Source organism: Phoxinus phoxinus, assembly GCF_949152265.1.
Source record: "Phoxinus phoxinus genome assembly, chromosome: 16".
Lineage (NCBI taxonomy): Eukaryota > Metazoa > Chordata > Actinopteri > Cypriniformes > Leuciscidae > Phoxinus > Phoxinus phoxinus.
In genome coordinates, this window is record NC_136891.1 from 26,783,271 (window position 1) to 26,803,868 (window position 20,598).

Genomic DNA, 20,598 nt, shown 5'->3' on the forward strand with positions numbered 1-20,598 from the left:
CCGGTCCGTAATGTTATCACACTTTTACAGTATCTACCTCTGTTGGGACAGTCCAAAATCCCATTTAAGGGGGATACAGACATTTCTTGTAGCCTATTTAAAACTACTTTACATTTTATACTAGGTTATTTCTATGTTAGATAATAGTTAATTAAACATATATTTAAAAAAAAAAAAAAAAAAAAAAAAAAACAGGGCGCCTGTAGCTACTGTTTATAAAGTCATCCGATTTCGAGCCTTTCAATATCCAGACTGAATAAATGTAGATTGGCTGAACTAATATTGGAGGTATGGCGACAATGATCTATATCAGTCCAACAAGTGAATTATGTAAAAACACCCGTGTTTTGTATAGCGTTTCCTCTCTATCAAAATTTTACATTAAGAAATGCAAAATATTTGCGCCGCCTTGTTGTCATGAATGGGGTCACGGCCTTTGAACGTCACATGATCATCAAGTCACATGACTTTGGCGAAAATGACAGCTAGCGTGACAACATATGCGGTATCTACTGTGCATTTATGTACTGTTTTATTTGTTTTATTCAATGCATATGTCGACAGTCAGGATATTGATGTACAGGTGAGACGATCGACTAATAATTGCAACACAGTGTACAGCGAAAGGATTATAATGAAACATGCTATGCTACATGTTACATTGTTGTAATCATGTTGTAAAGTTAAACTCATTGTAAATAGATTTTATGCACGCATGTTGTTCTATAACATTTTGAAAGCTTTCTCCTTTATTTTCGATAGTTATGTCAAATGTGCGAAGGGACTGTACGACAAGACAGTCCAGTCTGGGATTTCTGCCTAAAAAAAGGCCAGATTAGAGGACGCTGCTGTTTTGAAAATAATACCAGAAATGTAGACACCATTATAGGGTAGGAAAACTTTCTGTATATAATATATAGCCTATTTGTAAATCTAACTGTATACAATTATCTTTATCTTGTTTTAGGTTGGACCTGTCAAACTGCTCTATCAGTCATGTAGAGCACCTGTATAATTCATTCACAGCAGTCATAATGTACGTACCAGGTCAGGTTTTATTAATAATCTGTGTGTGTCTTGTTCAGCATTAAATGCAATATCTAAACAACATTTAACTGTATTTACAGAGATCTCTCCAATAACCAGATCACCAATCTGAGCGATTTCGTATTTCAGGGTTTCAGCCATCTTACCCAACTGTAAGTTATGCATGAACACAGTATATCTTAGTATAAGTTCATAACATTTAAGCCATGGGTATTCAAACTGAGGTCCGGCCCTCCTGGGGGGCCAAAATTGCTAGGGGTCAGTGGACAAGTCTAGAGAAAAAAAGTGTAACAAATATATAATAAAAATAATTTTAATAAAGTAAATAAATAATAAAAGATTGAAATAAAATAGATTAAAATAAATGACAATTCAAAAAATTAATAATATATCAGTGCAGTGCTATAGTATAGTCAGTGGGGGGGAAAAAACAATTCAATCTAAATATTTTACACATTTAAAAATTCACAGTATAAATTGGGTCTTTATACTGTACATGAAAATATGTCAATTTTAGGATGTAAAACTTGTGTCCCTCACACAAGGACGATGATATTTGGTGGTCCATTGCATCGACAAGATTGAAAATCCCTTATTTAAGATAACAAGGTTACTTGACAAATCTTTACTTAGATTACTACCCTCAAAACTGGAGTGTCCGGGGGGCAATGCATCATGGGAGACGGTTGAAGTGAAAAACAATGCCAGAATCTGTGAAGGACAGAAAAATGTTTGCAATCAGACGGCACTGATGCGTAAGTTATCAGTAAACTGGGATATCAATCTTTAAAATATCTTTCAATGCATTTATTGAATGTTGTTTGTCTCTTCAGCCTTGAATTGCCCCGAAAACTCATTCTGCAGCCCATATGGTCCTGGGTTCTTTGAATGTGGTTGTCTCCATAATTTCCATGGATACAAGTGCATGAGAGAGGTGAGACCCCTGACAAATCATCCTTAACAGGTTGGCCATCACTGTTTTATTGAGCATGTTCATTATTTGTTCTCAATTGCAGGGGGAGTTTCCCATAAGTAAGGTGCTTGGGATACTAACCGGATCAACAGTTGTGGTTTCATCGTTACTCTGGTTCACTCAAAGACGAAAGGTCGAGACCACTTGAATTTTAAAGAGAAGTGACTGTCGGAGTGACAAAGGTGCACATGCCACAAAATGCATCGAGCTTATTGAAAATGATACAAGAGAAGAGATGAGAACAGTTTCATACACTGGAAGCTTAACCATCGGATGAATATTTTAGTTTCTTGTTTTTAAAACTTGTCAAAAGCAGGTTTGCATGGCATTCTTTTTTTTTTTAAATAACTTAAATGCACATTTTTTATGTTTTAAACTTTCCCTTTCTTTTGACCCTCAAGGTCCTTAAACCTTTTTATTTGTACAGTTTATAAAATCTTTCAGTGAATACTGACATATTTTGACAGCCTTGAAAAGACTGGTCTGTAAAGGGAAAACTGACCATAGACTGACCTTGATGATTGTCTTTGGAGGGGAGCCACATTTCTGACAGAGGAGAAACACTGACATTTTAAGGACAAATATTTTGTGTTGCTTTAAAACTAAATTATCTTGATTTCTAAGATATTTAAAGTGATTTCATTTTACAAGGGAGGGGGAAATGGATGTCATCGGACTTATAATTTGTGAAAATTATACAGGAAAATTAATTTGTTTACAGATGTCACATGTTAGATACTAACCAATAACCATTTAACCTCTAAAACGGTATGCTTTTTCTTTTTGGCAGAGTAAAGGGAATCTGTTTTATCTGCCAATATGAGATTAATATAGGTACACACTATTAATATAATACTGACAGTACATGTTATATCATGCAAATCTTATTTCTTTCAATGTAGTATTTTTTTGTATGGAATTCAGCATGTACCTCGGTAAACCAGTACCAAAAATTAAAACTTGTCACAAAAGAATCGGCAAACAACAGTTTTATCTAAATTATTTATTTTTCTGTAGCCTTTTCAAGGTTTTGGTAATACAAACAAAACCCCTTGTCTTCGGCTTTTGCACGGTCTTACATTTGCACCATGTTCCTTTTCCCTTATTCACATCTATGAAAGGAATTCAGCAACAGCAACTGTCCAAAGAGCATGATATATATTTATTTTAATGTTTATTTCTATGCACTGACCATCATGAAGGGCCAAAACTGAAAGCAAACGTGCTTTACCGACACTTTCTTTAAATTGTTGTGGTTCTGACACAAGAACAAGCGAATCTGATAATCTTGATCTTGTGTACAGCAAGTACTGATTTGAGAATTTTCCTTCAGGTGGATTGAAATGGACTGCGTCATTTTGGACCAGTTTTAAAATTCAAAATGAAACATTTGTAAGGATCCCGGCAGTGATTACAGAAACAGTAGCTTTATTTGAAAAGCTTGTTCCATTTCATAGATATGTTTACTTCATGCTAGAAGCCCTTTGCGCACACACTCTTTTATGTGCAGATGCAAGAGGGAAGCCGAACCGTGTTCATCTGCTCTTCACTGATCCACGTTCTTGACTCGCAGTACCACAGGCACGGAGGTGCAGGGGATCATGCCCAAGTCAGTAATCACAAGGTCCACAAAATCTGGTGGCGTCACGTCATACACCAAGTTCAGAAGCCCCAGTGATTTAACAGTCTGCCAATTCTCTAGATGGGTCTTCCCATTTCTGGTCACAATCAGGTCATCAGGGTCATCTGTAAAAATCCATTAGGGTTTAATTCATTTTTGTGTAAATAATGTTAAGAACAAAAATGATGATCGTAAATTTACCAATCATGCTACACATGCTAGTGTTACCTAATTCATTGGATACAAAAGAGTCTGTCTGCACTCGTTCACAGAACTTGTAGGTCTCACAGCAGACCAGCACTGGTACATTGTAGGCCTTTGCTACCAGAGCGATCTGGGAAGTTCCCACACGTGACATCACATATCCATTGGCAAGAAGTGCATGGGCACCAAGAAATACCTTGGATACCTGGAAATAAGAGAGTGCAGAGTTCAAGTACTGATTCAGCATTCATGGAAACAATGTTTATAATGACAGCATATAGGCCAGTTAACTGTAGTGCCAAGTACACTATTCAAAAGTTAGTGGTCTGTACGACAGTAAGATTTCTCGTGAACTTTCTATTCATCAAAGAATTGGGGGGTAAAAATGTCAGTTTCCACAAAAATATTTGAACCATTTTCAATATTAGCCATGTTTCCATTTAAAGTTAAAATTGGAATATGGCATGAAACATTTACGAATTAAACAGCAATTCCATCTCGCGTTCAAGAGAACAAAATCGTCACTTCCTGGAAAAGATCTGTAATAAAAATTGAAGTAGCTGAAATCGGAGAAGCCATCGTGGCTCTTTTTTCCTACATCATAGATTACTTGCGTCCTGTGCGCACAGACAGTGGTCTGCTGGTTAGTCCAGTTTTCCAATCAAGTGCATGTTTTCTTAGATAAAAAAAAAAAAAAAGTGTATCCACCTCAAATGAGAGCACACGTTTTTATGTGCATTTTTTAAATTGATGCGCATCTTGGCGTTTCCATCCAGCGTTTTTTTTATGCGATATCCAAAAATGCACATAAAAATAGGTGGATGGAAACAGCTATTGATAGTAAGAAATGTTTCTTGAGCACCAAATCATCACATTAATGATTTCTGAAGGATCATGTGGCTGAAGATGAGTAATGATGTTGAAAATTCTGCCTTACCAACACAAGAATAAATTACATTTTAAAATAAATTAAAATAGAAACCAGTTAATTTAAATTGTAATATTATTGACAATATTACTGTTTTTACAGTATATTTGATCAAATAAATGCAGTCTTGGTGAGTGTAAGCGACTTCTTTCAAAAACATTAAAAAAAAAATCTTCCAATAAATTTCAACGGTAATACATGCAAGGCTCAACAACGCTAAGGATTTTTCTACTGGCCCGGTCGGTGAGCGATTTTTTTCATGTCTTTTGTTTAACATAAAACTGGACAGCAGGAGGTATTTTTATACTTTTGTCACTTTAAGAGCTGCACGGTTCCATTATACTGTTACACATATATCTTAACTCACGTTTATGTTCACTTAAGGCATAACCAACTATGTTTACGATGATACTTGACAAGACAGGCAATTTTACATAATTTAGAGTGAATGTGTCAAGCACAGAAGAGTATTCGTGCGCTGTGCGACACGGCTTTCCAGGTGCGTGCTTTGGATGTGTGTTGCTGGGCACACAAAACTTATCACACAGTGCGCAAATACCAAACTGAGAGACACGGGTAATTTAGCATCTATGTGCGCTTGAATATTTAAATTGACAAGGCTTAAAAATGTCAAAGTGTCAACAATCTAAGAGTGTCATTATCAAAAGTATACTTATGTAAATGAAGTCCATATGCTGTTCTAAACTCTATAAAACTGAGTAGTTATCTTTGTCAACCCTTTGCTCTACTAGCACCACTGCAGTTGATACTGTGTGTCTTTAAGAACAAAAGTACCAATCCATAATTAACTTATATTTTTAGCTGCTGATGTCACACACATAATCAATCCTTTGAAGGTACACAAGCACTTTGGAAATGAAGCGCATTACCTTGCAAAGAGCTAAAAATAAAATGTGCTTGCAAAAATCCCAGCAAGTAACAAGCTTTGCTGAAAAGAATGACTCACTTCAGGCAGAATGTAGGACAAGGCAGATATGAGCACATAAGTACATCGGATGCCTTTCTTCACCAGACGCCTCAGCGCCTCTCGGCCCTCCAGCCTGGGCCGACTATCAACGACTATGACTCTGAACTTCCTCTGCTTTTCAAAAGCATCGCACAGAATGTGATTGACAAGAGAAGAGCTGGAAAAAGACAAAAAGGGCATTAAATGCATCAATCCAAACTAGTACACGATTATAGCAATTCAGTGAAAAATCTTACCAGCCATAAACAAGAATGACGTCTCCATTACTTATCTTCTCAATAGCATACTTAGAAATGGCTTCAGAAGCCAAAATGATCTTCTCATTTACGTAACTATCAATACACTCCTGGAGTTTCCCTTTCGCCTGTTGAGAAAACGTTGCTTTTAGACAGGAACAGGAAAGAATGCTGCATGTTCGGGGGTAGGGATGGGACGGTATGAAAATTTCATATCACGATTATAGTGACCAAAATTATCGCGATTATCAATATTATCACGGTTTTGTTAAACCGAGATGAAAGTGTTCAAAAAGAACTGATGCTCACTGAAAACATTTCAACAAGTTTTATATTTGAAAACAAGCTTTTTAACAAGCTATGCACTTTAAGCAAGATTCTCACGGTTGAATCTTCGCAGAGGTGTTATTAAACGTGGATCATGTCATTTTGGCTATATGAGGGTGCTCAATATAAGATTTCACATAGAACTACCGGTTTTCTGTTAATATACAGCCTATTATGATAATGCTGTCAATAAAAAGTACAAAGAAAGTTCTCTCTCGATCAGGTAGGGTACAAGTGATTTTAAAACATTTCAGCCGGTTCTAATTTGATTTTTGGGTGCTGTGAACATGTTTAGCTAAAAAGACTGCCACTTCAGTTTAGCGTTTATTGTTGTTTCTGCAGTTAAAAAGACAAAGTTGACTATTCTGGCCATACTTTCGTGATTTTAATAATTTCTTTATTTGATTTATTGATCACTCATGGGTTATCTAATTTAACTATTTGTGGCTTGTGTTTTGAATATATGTTCCCCTGCACTTTAGGCATTTTGCACATTTGTTCTGCATCTTGTGACTTGATTCTGACTTATTTTGCTTTGTATTTTATTAATTAGAAATTTATATTGTGTTCTAATTTAATTCTGTAAAATAATAGTTGATTATTTTTCAGTGCATCGATGTTGCGCTGTAGGCCTTCTTAGAGCGTGCTCGCACAGGCAATTTAGCCGATTTAATTTGATTTGCATGTGAAATGCAAATCCTATCTGCAGTGTGGCCTTTCTCCAGTTATGTTATTTCTTAGTTTTATTGATCCGAAATGTTTTTATACATTTTCTTCTATATCTTTGTGTGATGTTCTGTACATTGCGGTATTAAAATGTTAAAGCCCTGCCCCTTCCCCAACCCCACACACACGATTCGACAATTAGTCGACTATAGGCAAAACTTGACGATTCTGATTCGACTATGAAAATCCTTAGTCGGTGACACACCTTACTGCATATAAATGTCTCTAACTAGTGATTCTGAATACTCTTACCTCCTCTTCTTTGCATTGACTGGGTATATTTGAAATCTCCTTCTTGATGTACTTTATGGCATTGCCCATGCTGGCTGAAAGGGGCCGACACTGGCTAAGAAAACTGTAGGGGTAAGGAGAATTGGCAGTGTTTGTCAAATAACCATTTCCATGTAAGATCAGAGTTCAAATTAAATAATATACATCTGAGCATGTGCTATATCAATTTTCACAAGTAAGAAAGTAAACCTGATATAGGGCGAAAGCTTGTTCACAAGGTCCCTTGACAACTCCTCATTTGGAGGTGTGCTATAGTCTTGAATAACCTATAAAATGATTGCTGGTTAATTAAATCCAAAAATTAAGAACTTCTGAGGAATTTTATAGGTGTGATTATGAATTACCTGTTTAAAGGCATGTAGTAGGGCCACAGATCGAGCATTGGATCCTGCTATAATGCCCTGAGAGTACTGGAGACCCAACCGAACAACGGATGGGTGAATAACTGTGGCAGGTATGCTACAAAATAAACCATATCAAACAATACAAGTAAACCAACTAATTAATTTAGGTTATACTAGGGCTGCACGATTAATCGAAAAAAAAAATCACGATCTCGATTCAAATATAAATGCGATCTCATTTCTTAATGATGGCGATTCACTTCCGTGCAGTGCTTAATTTGTAAAGTGGGAGGTCCGGCGACTCAAAACGGGGGTTGGAGGTAACGAAAAAAAAAAAAAAAGAAAGAAAAAATTACACTGCCTACGTAGCTTCTCTGCAGGGACAGCATGTGCTGAGTGGGTGCTGCTAGATCATTGACGGGGAGCTGCGCAAAACTTGGTCACTAAATATTTAATATTCAGTTATGTTAATGATCACAATTAAAGTTTTAATTTTATTAAATTGAACAAGTGCAACATTCAGCATTCAATCAAATAGGCCTATTCTAAAAGATGTAGGCTATTATTAATAATAATGTTATTTCAACACAATATCTCGTTATTTCGAAATAATATGTGTGCGTGCATCTGTAAATCCGGTGACACGTGTATTGATTTTTATTAATAAACAAGTGTTTTCTCTAAAAGTGTCGACTCGGCTGCAAAGATGAAGTTGACGATCGCCATCTCCGTGTGAACGCGCTTATAGAGAGAAATGCACATAAATAAGCCTAATAATGGATTATCAGAGAGTAGCCTTTTTCTTTTTTCGTTTTGAATTATTTCGTTTAAAGAGATTTCAAGCGTTGTGTATTTGATGTATTTGTCATGTCTGTGTGAGGCATACACTGAGTTTCGTTAAGTTAGGATGTGCTCTAGTTCACGTGCGCAAGTGAGCGCGCGGTCGCCTCCGTAATATTTGTTTCGTCGGCCTATTCATTAAATACAGGCAATTGGTTGATGAGAAATTGATTAAAATTAAGATACAATTTATACAAAACGAAATTCACTTTAAAGAAAGGCTTTCTATAACAACTTCAACGGTCAAAATCATGTCTGACCCGCTCCATGTCTCATATTGCGCATCCTATCTTACTCGTCGTGCTGTTCACTTTTCATAAATCAAATGGAAATCAATGAAAATTTTTTTTTTTTAATAATATTTTAACAAATATGAAACGCGCTTTTTTTAATGGCTACAACAGTAGGCCTATAGTAGGCCTACATATAGTAGCCTACTCTCTATTTGTACACATTTCTGCCCATTAATTTAATTCTGAATTTTGCACACACAAGTTGAAAGGCATTTGTTAAAAAAAAAAAAGTTCACGGATAATTGTGCATGCATTTATTAGCCTAATCATTATGATACTAAAATCCTAACAAATAGGCTATGTACAAAAAATCAGATGAGCCCATAATATGAACGAATTATTTTCTTTAAGGGGTCTAAAATAAAGAAAAGAGAGTAGAGACGATTTTTTGTTACTCCTGCAGACCTGCACTTTATTATACTGAATGTCCTGTGTTTTTTTGTTTTTTTTGTACTGAGTGCAATAAATTTTGGTTGAAAAAAATGAAAATCGTGTAAGAGAATCGTGATCTCAATTCCCATGGAGAAAAATCGTGATTCACATTTTAGCAAGAATCGTGCAGCCCTAGGTTATACATACTTCATTTCTAATGTCTATCCCCCCCAAAAAAGAAAAGACATTTAATTGTAAAAGGTACACTGTTATGTTAGTAACGTTTTTATATAGATTACATACAATTTAATGGCCTGAAGTTGTTTTTGAAGCTTAGATTCTATCAATTTAATAATAATAGTAAAAAAAAAAAAAAAAAATTTTATTATATCAAAAATATAATAAATAATCACAATTATAGTGTGTCAAGTTACAGTACTGTGCAAAAGTTTGGAGTCAGTAAGATTTTTCAAAAGAAATTAACACTTTTACTCAGCAAGGATGCATTTAATTGATCAAAAGTGACATTAAAACATCTATAATGTAACAAAATATTTCTATTTAAAATAAACGCTGTTCTTTTTAACTTTCTAATCATCAAATAATTCTGAAAAAAAAAAACGTTTCCACAAAAATACACAGTTTTTTTAAACATCAAATCAGAAGATTTCTGAAAGGATCATGTGACACTAAAGACTGGAGTAATGATGCTGAAAATTCATCTTTGCATCACAGAAATAAATGATATTTAAAAAAAGAAAACAAATATTGTAAATTGTAATAATATTTCACAATATTACGGTTTTTACCAGATTTTTAATCAAATAAATGCAGCCTTAATGAACTGAAGAAACTTCTTTTTTTTTTTAAACATTAAAAAAAATACTACCAGCCCCAAACTTTTGAAAAATAATGATTTAATAAAAAAGGGAGATTTCTCCTTATATTTTAAGTTAATATTCTAACTAGAAGACGACACATTTGTTACATTACCTGATTTGCTGAGTTGGAGGGTTTTTTCGGCTGTATTGGTGTAGATGGGAGAACAGGCTGACCTTGTAGCCATAATCAGACCTCAAAGGAACCTAAGAGAACAGAGCAAACGACAGCTTTTAATGTGAATATTTTGTTCCCTCAGGGACAGATGTTGTGGAGGTCACATCCTCCCACCTCAGGTCAAGAGCTGAGGCTGCAACAGAACACTGTGCATGAAGACATACATGACATGCACTACTGAAGAAGGGCTCCACAGAGGACGTCCAAAGCTTTACGCAAGTGTTATATAGATATACACCTAACAAATAACAAATAAAAAATTATGAATCAAGAAAAAAAATGAAATCACTCGAAGGTTCACCCACATATGACATCTAGCTCATCACATGAACACAATGAAATGAAGATAATCACAATGAATTCACCAATCTCCAACGTACATTAAAATCAAATTTGAGTTAAATTTCATCAATAATTAAAATTACATTAAACAAAGGAATAATTTAACAATTCACTGCACACAAAAGTGTGGAGCCAGACCTTGACTCCAGTTATATTTAAACCGCATCCTTGCCCTGACTTCTGTAAGACATGGGAAGGACCTGGGTTAAAAACGCTGCAAAAGATCTCAGAAAACACCTGGATGAATGCATCCTCTGTCAACGGGTAGTAATCAGAAAAGAGGCAAAGCAGACGGCATTGGTTTGTCTCACCTGCTGTCTCTCAAGCTTTTTGGCCAACTTCTTCAATGCAGCGGGGTCGTCCACCTGAACGTGCTCTGGTAACCTTTTCACTACTAACAAGAAATAAAAACTGCTCAGTCACAGTCTCTACATGAACAGCAGGTCAATAGCAGGCACTTCTGTGAGTAAATCAGTGAATCATTGTGACTCGTAAAATATCTCGCATTGACATTGACAAGAAATGCTGCTGTTTGTTCAAGCAATGCAAAATCTGAATAGAATTAAAATCAACCAAAACTTTGCCAACACAGGAATAAGTTACTTTTAAAAGTAGAGCTGTGAAATGATTAATCGCATCCAAAATAAAAGTTTGTGTTTACATAATGTGTGTGTACTGTGTATAATTATTTTGTATATATAAATACACACACATGCATGTATATATATATGAGAGATATTTCCATTTATATACTGTATATACATTATATAGAAATATAAATATTTTACATACAAATAAAAATGTTTTCTTAAATATATACATGCATGTGTGTTTATTTATATATACAAAATAATTATACACAGCACACACAGATATATTATGTAAACAAACTTATTTTGGATGCGATTAATCGTTCCACAGCTCTTATTTAAAGTAAATTAAAACAGAACATTTTAAAATTATAATAAAATTTCACAATGCATTGTGTGATCATAAGCATGTATGCATTTATACTAAGTGCAAATAGCAACATATGCTATTTACACCAAATAAACAGTTAAACACTATTCCCAATATTAAATACTTGTTAGACACTTTATTCCCACTTTTCAAATATTTTTTATTTAAAATAAATGCTTCGTCAAGCTGATATGCAAAAAGGTTTATTGGAACTTAACAAAATTCGAGTTTCTTTTGTAATTTTGTCTGCCTCACAGACAATGGTGGGCGGAGTTAGTGTAAATGGCCTCTGCCAACAAAGGAGACAATACATTTTTTTAAATATTTGAAATGAGGGAAAAAACTGCAGCAATAAATATTTGAATGGCTGATAAAAATAGGCATTCATGGGAGAATGTGGGAATTCCACTGTGGGAATGCCCAAACTTCCCATCCTGGAATATCCTTTTCCGATGCATTGAATTACCTGGCTGAAGCTCACTGGGGGAAGCTTTAGGCTTACTGGTGGTGGATTGCTGCCCCCCTTCCTTCTTGCCCTGTTTTGATGTCCGCTCTGAGTCTTGCCGTGCCCGGCGCTCTGCTCGCAGCTCTGCTTTGGTCTTTACAGGCTTCTCTGCAGCCGCAAGAGATTCAGATGCAGATGCACTTACAGGCACAGGAGCCGCTGCTGAGATCAAAGGGCCCATCAAATAAAAAGCTCCCAAAAATAGACTATATACTAAAAAGGCTATTAAAAGATTATTTAAGCCAATTCATTTGCATGTCTGTTTTTAAATGGTTAGTTTACCCAAAAATGAAAATTATGTCATTAAAGGGATACTTCACCGATTATCAATAAGCTTGTGAATCAGTAGAATCCCCGGTAGTATTTTCGAATGACCCTCTCTCATACGAGAGATTTCTGTATTGTGTGTCTGGAAAAAAACCTCAGATGACGCAAAAATCGTCATTTAGCGTCATCTGAGGCTTTTTTGGCCAGAGGCTAGAGACTACAGCCAGTAGTAGGAACTAGTTCCGCATGTTTTCTAGGGATGTGCACGAATATTCTAATTTTTGAATATTTGATCTTTAATTATTATTCAAAAAATAAAATACTATTCGAATTTTATCGAATTTAGTAAATGAATAAAAGTAAATGCTTTGCGGGTCGTAAATGCAGTGAATTCCCAATAAATCCCAAGCACTAACTCGCAGTTATAATTAAATGCACTGGGTGGCGCGTTTAACAAGTTGTTTGTATTTGATCACATAATGTCGTCGTCTGCCTCGAAGTTTGGAGTTACTAGTTGTAGTAACTAGTTAATAGTAGCGACGAGAATACTTTTTGTGCGCAAAAAAAACAGCACAGCGCTTCTGTGTTGTACGTCACACGCATCACACACATGACCAGCATTGGCCAATAGTGAGCCTATCTGCTGATGTACAACACAGAAGCGCTGCGCTGTTACACTACGTGAACTCACTCAGAAGCCCACAGAGAAGAAAATGAATAGCTGAAAAAAGTTGTTTTCTTTGTGTGTGTTTTTCCACACAAAATGTATTCTCGTTGCTTGATAAACTTAAAGGGTTAGTTCACCCAAAAATGAAAATAATGTCATTAATGACTCACCCTCATGTCGTTCTAAGCCCGTAAGACCTCCGTTCATCTTCGGAACACAGTTTAAGATATTTTAGATTTAGTCCGAGAGCTTTCTGTCCCTCCATTGAAAATGTATATACAGTATACTGTCCATGTCCAGAAAGGTAATAAAAAAATCATCAAAGTAGTCCATGTGACATCAGTGGGTTAGTTAGAAGTTTTTGAAGCATCGAAAATACTTTTTGGTCCAAAAATAACACAAAATAAGACTTTATTCAGCATTGTATTCTCTCCCGGGTCTGTTGTCAATCCTTCACAGTTACGCTGATGGCGTAAGACGCTGATGACGTGTTATCTGGTGCGCCCGAGCTTCATTTATAGACTGAGGGAATCGCACGCTGTAAAAGAGTCTCATCCGCGACATGCACATTTACGCACCATTAAAAAAATTATATCCACGCAAACAATGTAGAATAGCTTGAATATAGTGTGCGTCTCCCTCAGACTGTAAACGAAGCTCGGGCGCACCAGATAACACGTCATCAGCGTCTTCCGTCAGCAGCGTCACTGCGGAGTCGTGAACGCAGATTCACAACAGACCCGGGAGAGAATACAATGCTGAATAAAGTATTATTTTGTTATTTTTGGACCAAAAAGTATTTTCGATGCTTCAAAAACTTCTAACTAACCCACTGATGTCACATGGACTACTTTGATGATTTTTTTATTACCTTTATGGACATGGACAGTATACTGTATATACATTTTCAATGGAGGGACAGAATGCTCTCGGACTAAATCTAAAATATCTTAAACTGTGTTCCGAAGATGAACGGAGGTCTTACGGGCTTAGAACGACATGAGGGTGAGTCATTAATGACATTATTTTCATTTTTGGGTGAACTAACCCTTTAAGGCTGAGCCACTGTAGTCACTTGGACTATTTTAACGATGTCTTTAATAACTTTCTGGGCCGGCCAGTTTCAATCCCATAGAAGCCTATGGAGGAGTGATCCAGCTCTCAGATTTAATAAAAAATATCTTGATTTGTATTCCGAAGATGAACGAAAGTCTTACGGGGTTGGAACAACATGAGGGTGAGTAATTAATGGCAGAATTTTCATTTTTGGGTGAACTAACACTTTAAGCTAGTCTCAATAAGAGAAAAAAATACCCTTACATGAACAAACAAATAAATAAATAAAAATTCAATAAGTTTTAATTAATAAACCTTCACAGAAGAATAGTTTTTAAGCAACAGCAATCAGTGGACTGAAATACCTTTATGTGTTGGGCTCTGTGTGACAGGTTTTGATGGAGCTTGAACAGATGGTTTCTCTTTCTCCTTTTCCTTCTCTGTAGGAACCTTGTCATCTTTTTTATTCTTTTTATGCTGCTTCTTCTCTTTCCTAAGACGCTGCTTTTCTTCTTTGGTCAATTCCTTACCTTCAGTCTACAGATAAAAAAAGGGAATCACAGTTTACACGTCTTTAAATAATCTGTCGTCTCTGTAAACTTGGCTTCTTTTTTTTATAAAAACCTAGTCTGCATTTTGGGCATCTTAGCTTGTTCATTCTTTGCTGAGAATGTGGCTATATGCCCAAAACGCTGTCCAGGTAACCTCACTAGGTTTTGAGACCCGATTGTTTCCATTTGTCCCATTGTTTCTGTGATATTTAGTACATTTAAAAAAATAAAAATAAACTATGAAAGTTATAAAAATATATATATAAAAGACCTACCTTCGCTCGTACAATTCCATGGCCCTTGCCATCTCCATCTATGACACATATAAAATGATTTAAAACGTATGCAAAGTTAAAATTGCTCTATATTTGCACAAACGATATTGGTAGAATATATATACATATATATATATTTATATATTAGAGTATAAGGTTGAATTAATGATGTTAATGATGTCTATGGCGACAAGGAAACATCGACACTGACTTTGCAGTGTAATTTCATCATACTGGTTCACACTCGATCATTACCAAACTAAGGAATGTTGCATAAAGATTCCGTTAATCTAAAACAGATCACGTTACACATGCAAACAATAGAGAACGTCATGATCCTGTCTATATAGTTAGATTTTAATATATGTTCAAAATGTCAAACACTGCATGATGTAATTTCCACTGTGCATTTGTAAAGTCAGCTGTGACATGGCAGAGTGGTGATCAACGGCGTAACACGCGGTAACAAAAGCTCTCGCTTAATATTTTAAACGAATGCTTATGTACGTGTTTAATTCAGTAACAGCACGTGTAAAAAGTTTACATATCGGTATATTTCACCTGCAGCATGGTTGATGCTGTCAATCTGTCTCCCATCCGAATCCGCCATGTTTCACTTCTTCGTGACTTCTCGCTGGTAATCTGATGTGAAAATCAGTCGTGAGGAATTACGTCGCCCTCTAGCGATTGAAACGAGTGAGCTGAACTTTTATTTGTTTATGTATGATGTATACAGTGACAAGGTACCCAAATGCCCAAGCTGAAAACCGTCCGTACGGTTCTTTAATTAAATAGACGCAGCATATTCAAGTACAGCAACAAGTTCTCATCATGTTGGAAATACCAAAAAGTTGGTATTCGAACCCCGGCCACCAGGGGAAACTGTGACCTGAGCGCAGCGCCATCCTGACGTACCCATAGACATACATGTCTATGGACGTACCTACGTCATTACGTTAAATAGTAATAACGCAGATGGTTTTTTTTGTTTGTTTTTTTTTTTTTACAGGTTTTGTCGTTTTTAGTAACGGTTTAAGCTTTAAAATATTGTTGTTTGCTAATTAAATGGTGAATTAAAATACCATTAAGCGAAGTTATGAATCATTTGTAAAGATTTTAAATTATCAATAGGCCTAACTTGTGAAGATTTCATAGTTACTTAAATAAACATTTTTATTTAATGAAAAACGTAAACATTATAAAACATTACTAAAATAAAATAAAAATAAAACATTACTAAAAACGACTAAACGTGACGTTCACCGACTTCAAAACAAACTGCAGGCGTAGTTAGTTGACATTCGTAAGACAAATGTCATATCAAACCAATTGTAAATTACTCTGATTATTTTTCCCCGTTGCACAAGGTATTGTTTGTTTTTCAGATTTTTTATATGGTCTTTTTTTTATAGCCTATATTAGCCTATAGGCCTGAACCCTAAATACATTTTTAATATAGTAGTCTACTGAACTAATTTAAATCTATTAAAATACAACAACACTGTTTGACTATTTAAATGGATTTAGAATTGTAGGCTATATAACAATTCGGTGCGGTGCGGTGCAACATGGGAAATAATAATTTAGTAAATAATAATAGTAATTTACAGTAGTTGGTTATACCTTTAGGCAAAACGGTGTTGTAGTTTAATGGATTAACAGTTGTAGGGCCTACATTTTAAATTCTAAAATTAGGCTATCCTATTATGAAAGTTAAAAAAAAATCTAATTCCAAAAACAGAGCCATAGCATATGCTATAAAAGGGGATCATTTTTGTGAAAATTTTACTATTAGTTTGATAATGTATAGTTAAATAGTTTAATTTATTATACTGTCGGTCTAATTAATAGCTAGGCTACATATAGGCTATTTAAGCCTTGTGCTATGCAAAGGGAATTTGTATGTATATCTGAGTTGGTTCGGGATCAAACCATGAAATACGCAGAGTTTAATGGGTATGAAGCCAAATGTCTAAAACGAATGTCAAATGTTAAACTAACTTTACCGTCGTGAATCATCGAGCTAGCTGCATGTTCTGGGCTATTCAGAAACAGCACGTATTTAATATTTGTAAATTTTACCTGTAGCATAATTGATACTGTCAACCTGTCTCCTACCCGATTCCACAGTTTAATTTCTTCGCGACTTCTTTCTAGTAAACTGATTTTGAAAAGGAATTGGGATAATTTGCGGTGCATTGATTCATCCGGTGACACAGAACGCATGTTCGTTTCGAAGCACTCCAGAGCCCTCTGGTGGTCAAAGGAATGTAAACATAATGCTGAAAAGTGAATCAAATCAGCTAGACACAAATGTTCTGAAATTACGGTCTCATTTTTTTTTATAATTTTTTTTTTATACAAGGATTATATTATACATAATTTGTAATATTATAATGTAGAGGCCTACTAATATTTAGGATTCTATAGGCTATAGGCTATCTAACGGTGAAATACACCAAAATTGTTGCCACAGAGACTGTATCCTAGTTTTCATAGCTTATATTTATTCAAAAAAAAAAAAAATGATGGTTGAATGATGAGATTGACAAGTGGGCTACGAAAAAAGTAGTGAGCTGTGTAAAAAAAATATTTTAGAGGCTACTTTGTTTGCAGTCACCTAGTTTTTACTTCTAGGCCTAGTGTTTTACATGTTCCATCAAACTGTATAAAAACAATATCACATTGGCAGTCAAGTCGTGTGATATTGCTCATATCACAACCACCTAGTAAATCTGGTAACCTGGTAATACCTGTGAAGTGTTCGCGATACCATATAGCTGCCTGCTATCATTTAGCACCCACAGGATAAAGAAAAAGCAGAAACTTAATCCCCCTAGAAAACACACTTTCTAATCTAACTGAAAGCATGAGAATGTATCAGATTTTTTATACAAAATTATTTAAAATATGATTTAAAACATTAACAAAATAATATTAAAACACTTTTTTTTTTTTTTACTTTTAGTTTGACATTATTACAAAGTGAACTTTAAAAAAAAGTGTGCTTAAGAAACAGTCACTCTATAAGTACACTTAAATTGTCTTTTATTTCACTAATATTATATTATCTGCAAGTACAGTTCTTTAAAGATTTGAAGTGCACTAGAAGTGCACATTTAATACAAGGCTTTTACACAAGATCAATGAATGGTACTGAATGATTATCATTGAATGAAAAAAAAATATTTCTGTTATAATTAAGAAAGGAGAAAAGGGCAACTTTGCAACAGTAAAATAGTTTATTGAATTTTCCAAAAAAAAAAAAAAGTAACTTAAGGGTTAGTAGTACATCTGAAGTCACAAAAAAAGCACACTCTAGTGAATAACTCTCTTCTAATCTTTGGTCTATGTTGGCTGTATTCACGACGCAGTAGCTGGTTGAAGGGGACCAAACCTCGCAGAAACACCTGACTTGGTTCCATTTGACCAGCCACAGCAAGGCGTGCTTCAGGACTAACAGAGCTTATGTTGACATTCTTCAGTTCACAAAATCATTCTTGGTGCTTACCTGTTGTGAAGACAAAGGAAAAATAAATAAATAATAGGCCTACTTGAAAAATCAAATTGAATCAATAGATTGGCTAATTTACAAATGGTTTCTTCAATAAGATTTTTCCTGTGCTATTCAATGGATGAGCATTGCTACCAACATGAATTTAGCGTTGTTAATTACTGTCTTTTTATTGAATGTGCTGATAGCTGCGGAAAGAATTCAGCATAGCGTCTTCTTTAGGAAACCCCATAAGGTTTGTAGAGCTCTCGAATGGATTAAGTAAGGGACAGCTGTACTCTGTCAATCTGCCCTGATGGGTCAGTGAGAGATGATCAGGGTGTGGAGGCCTACGGCCAGCCAACTCACAGAAACAACAGCTTTACCGCCTCATCCACCCTACAGTCTTATAAATAAAGGTCCCAAACGGGGCTTTTGACAATAATGGTTCCCGTTTTGGTTCCCTAAAGAACCTTTCAGTGAACAGTTCTGAAAAGAATCCTTTTTTTCTTTGTGTGAAGAACTTTTTAATAATCTAAAGAACCCTTTACCACTATAAATAACCTTTTGTGCATCCAAAAGGTTCCATGGAACCACAGATGCCAATAAAGAATCTTTATTTTTAAGAAAGAATGTGCATGCAGCTTTTTACAATACAAACTTACACAAATGTGTGTCAAACTTGAAACTGTTCGATTTAGGTTTAATTCATCAGGTTTTTATCCGTCACACTGTGTTTTATGTGCATGCTCTATTCCGTGGTGATGGATTCCCCCTGAAACCACACACTTCCTTACATTCCATAACTTGAGTATTCATATGGGGATATAAGGAAGCATGTCTTCACAAGGGGCAAATTTCAGTTTCCCTCACAGAATAGACAAAGCTGTCAGGAAAAAATGCACAGGTCATACAGAGAGAAGAGATAACGTTGCTGTTTGTTTGTTTGTTTGTTTGTTTATTTATTTGAAAAATAAACAATCATTATCAATTTTATTCTGCTTCATAACTACATTGTTAAATAAAAATGTTTGATAACTTCAACAACATTGGCCAGAATGATCCAAAAAAGCAATGTTTTAGCACTTTTACAACAAACATGTGTCCTTCTCTAAAGCGAACAAACAAAAAATGACATACTCTGTTGATTGAGTAATATTACAGAAAAACTGAATTTACCTGTATGTAGTTATCCTGTCCTTTCCATAATCATTCTTTGTGTTGACACGTATCTGTACAAGGAGGAAAGCAGCCAAGCAGAAGAGGACTAGCACATCTAGCACTCGAACATCTTTCTCACATTTAAATAGACCAGAAGGTTTCTCATTCTGCCATGTAGCAAGTCCAATATGCACAAACTGCCCTTTTTTTTTTTACTCCTTGATATAGTAGCTTGATTTACAGTGGATCAAAGACGCGCTACGACACCTCAGGTGAAAACCCAGTGACACGCTCATACCTCCATTTCCTTTAACAGTACCATTTCCAGTGGAAGAGGTGTCAAATCTTCCATTTGCTGCCTCGTAAAACAGAGAGATGTCACCCAGAATCTCAGTCCAAATCAAATTGGAGCTACATACACTTATATCTTCATTCATTTCTGCTAAGAAAGAAATGAAACATTTCAAAGAAGATATCCTTTTAATTCGTATAAATCGCAGGTTGCTCATCCCAGACGTGGAATGGACAAGAGTTTGGCTGCTCTCATTTAATCTGAAATAATCTGGAGATATTTCGTCTAGACTGCTTCGCCCATTAAAGAATGAGACATTTTTGCTAAATAAATGAATATAACAAAAGTACGAGATGTTGACGTCATGTGAACCGATTCCAATTCCAAAACCAACCCAATCTACCAATAAATGAGACCTCTCCCCACAGCTTTCCTCTTCTGCTGAGTGCTACAGTGTGTATCGTCCTCTTTGCATGACCGGTGGATTCTGCCCAGACATGGCCACATGCTCCCGGCCTTTTCAAGCGCTCAGCCTCCCTTAAACTCCCCCCTCTGCCCCTGCGGGCCCCCACCTGTTGGTGTCCTTTAGGAGCCAGGGCCTCTCCTATGCCTTCTGTCCAGCCCAATCAGGGCCGTGTCAGCGGAGAGCGAGCCTGTGAAATCGCACCTCTCAGCTGTTCACACTCGCCTCGAGACACCCTACACCCACTGCTCCCCTTTTTTACACCCAATCTCAATGGCTCCTTTAGGGAGAGAGAGAGGGGGGGATTGCGGAAACCAGGA

At 35.7% G+C, this 20,598-nt stretch overlaps 2 protein-coding genes across 6 annotated transcripts; one reads left to right on the forward strand and one right to left on the reverse strand.

Annotated features, from left to right (window-relative positions):
- The first annotated feature begins 411 nt into the window (after positions 1 to 411).
- atraid (all-trans retinoic acid-induced differentiation factor) lies at positions 412 to 2,360 on the forward strand. The gene is made up of 7 exons (XM_079583866.1): positions 412 to 583; positions 763 to 890; positions 968 to 1,036; positions 1,128 to 1,199; positions 1,681 to 1,802; positions 1,881 to 1,981; positions 2,064 to 2,360. Exons 1-7 carry the CDS (start codon positions 464 to 466, stop codon positions 2,166 to 2,168), a joined length of 717 nt encoding a protein of 238 aa, XP_079439992.1. The 5' UTR covers positions 412 to 463; the 3' UTR covers positions 2,169 to 2,360.
- Positions 2,361 to 2,814: 454 nt separating this feature from the next.
- eif2b4 (eukaryotic translation initiation factor 2B, subunit 4 delta) lies at positions 2,815 to 17,123 on the reverse strand. 5 transcript variants are annotated; one of them, XM_079583863.1, is made up of 15 exons: positions 16,952 to 17,091; positions 15,431 to 15,511; positions 14,870 to 14,907; positions 14,409 to 14,580; positions 12,015 to 12,212; positions 10,900 to 10,982; positions 10,727 to 10,768; positions 10,184 to 10,275; positions 7,686 to 7,800; positions 7,531 to 7,607; positions 7,303 to 7,405; positions 5,998 to 6,125; positions 5,741 to 5,918; positions 3,870 to 4,050; positions 3,013 to 3,766 (listed from the first exon to the last, which is right to left on the reverse strand). In XM_079583863.1, exons 2-15 carry the CDS (start codon positions 15,477 to 15,479, stop codon positions 3,567 to 3,569), a joined length of 1,656 nt encoding a protein of 551 aa, XP_079439989.1. In that variant the 5' UTR covers positions 15,480 to 15,511; positions 16,952 to 17,091; the 3' UTR covers positions 3,013 to 3,566. The 5 variants fall into 5 exon arrangements, with proteins under 5 accessions (XP_079439990.1, XP_079439991.1, XP_079439989.1 ...); XM_079583861.1 differs by having other exon boundaries at positions 12,015 to 12,215; XM_079583864.1 differs by lacking the exon at positions 10,727 to 10,768 and having other exon boundaries at positions 2,815 to 3,766; positions 12,015 to 12,215; positions 16,952 to 17,123.
- Positions 17,124 to 20,598: the final 3,475 nt, after the last annotated feature.

Bases quoted from the DNA above. Each gene is read 5' to 3' on its own strand.
- atraid (XM_079583866.1), top strand. From the start codon at position 464: ATGACTTTGGCGAAAATGACAGCTAGCGTGACAACATATGCGGTATCT. The intron at 584-762 runs GTGAGACGATCG...TATTTTCGATAG, and splicing joins GTCAGGATATTGATGTACAG to TTATGTCAAATGTGCGAAGG. The intron at 1,982-2,063 runs GTGAGACCCCTG...TCTCAATTGCAG, and splicing joins GATACAAGTGCATGAGAGAG to GGGGAGTTTCCCATAAGTAA.
- eif2b4 (XM_079583861.1), bottom strand. From the start codon at position 15,479: ATGGCGGATTCGGATGGGAGACAGATTGACAGCATCAACCATGCTGCA. The intron at 12,216-14,408 runs GTATTTCAGTCC...CTTTGATCTCAG, and splicing joins ACAGAGCCCAACACATAAAG to CAGCGGCTCCTGTGCCTGTA. The intron at 7,406-7,530 runs GTTTACTTTCTT...TTACCCCTACAG, and splicing joins AAGCTTTCGCCCTATATCAG to TTTTCTTAGCCAGTGTCGGC.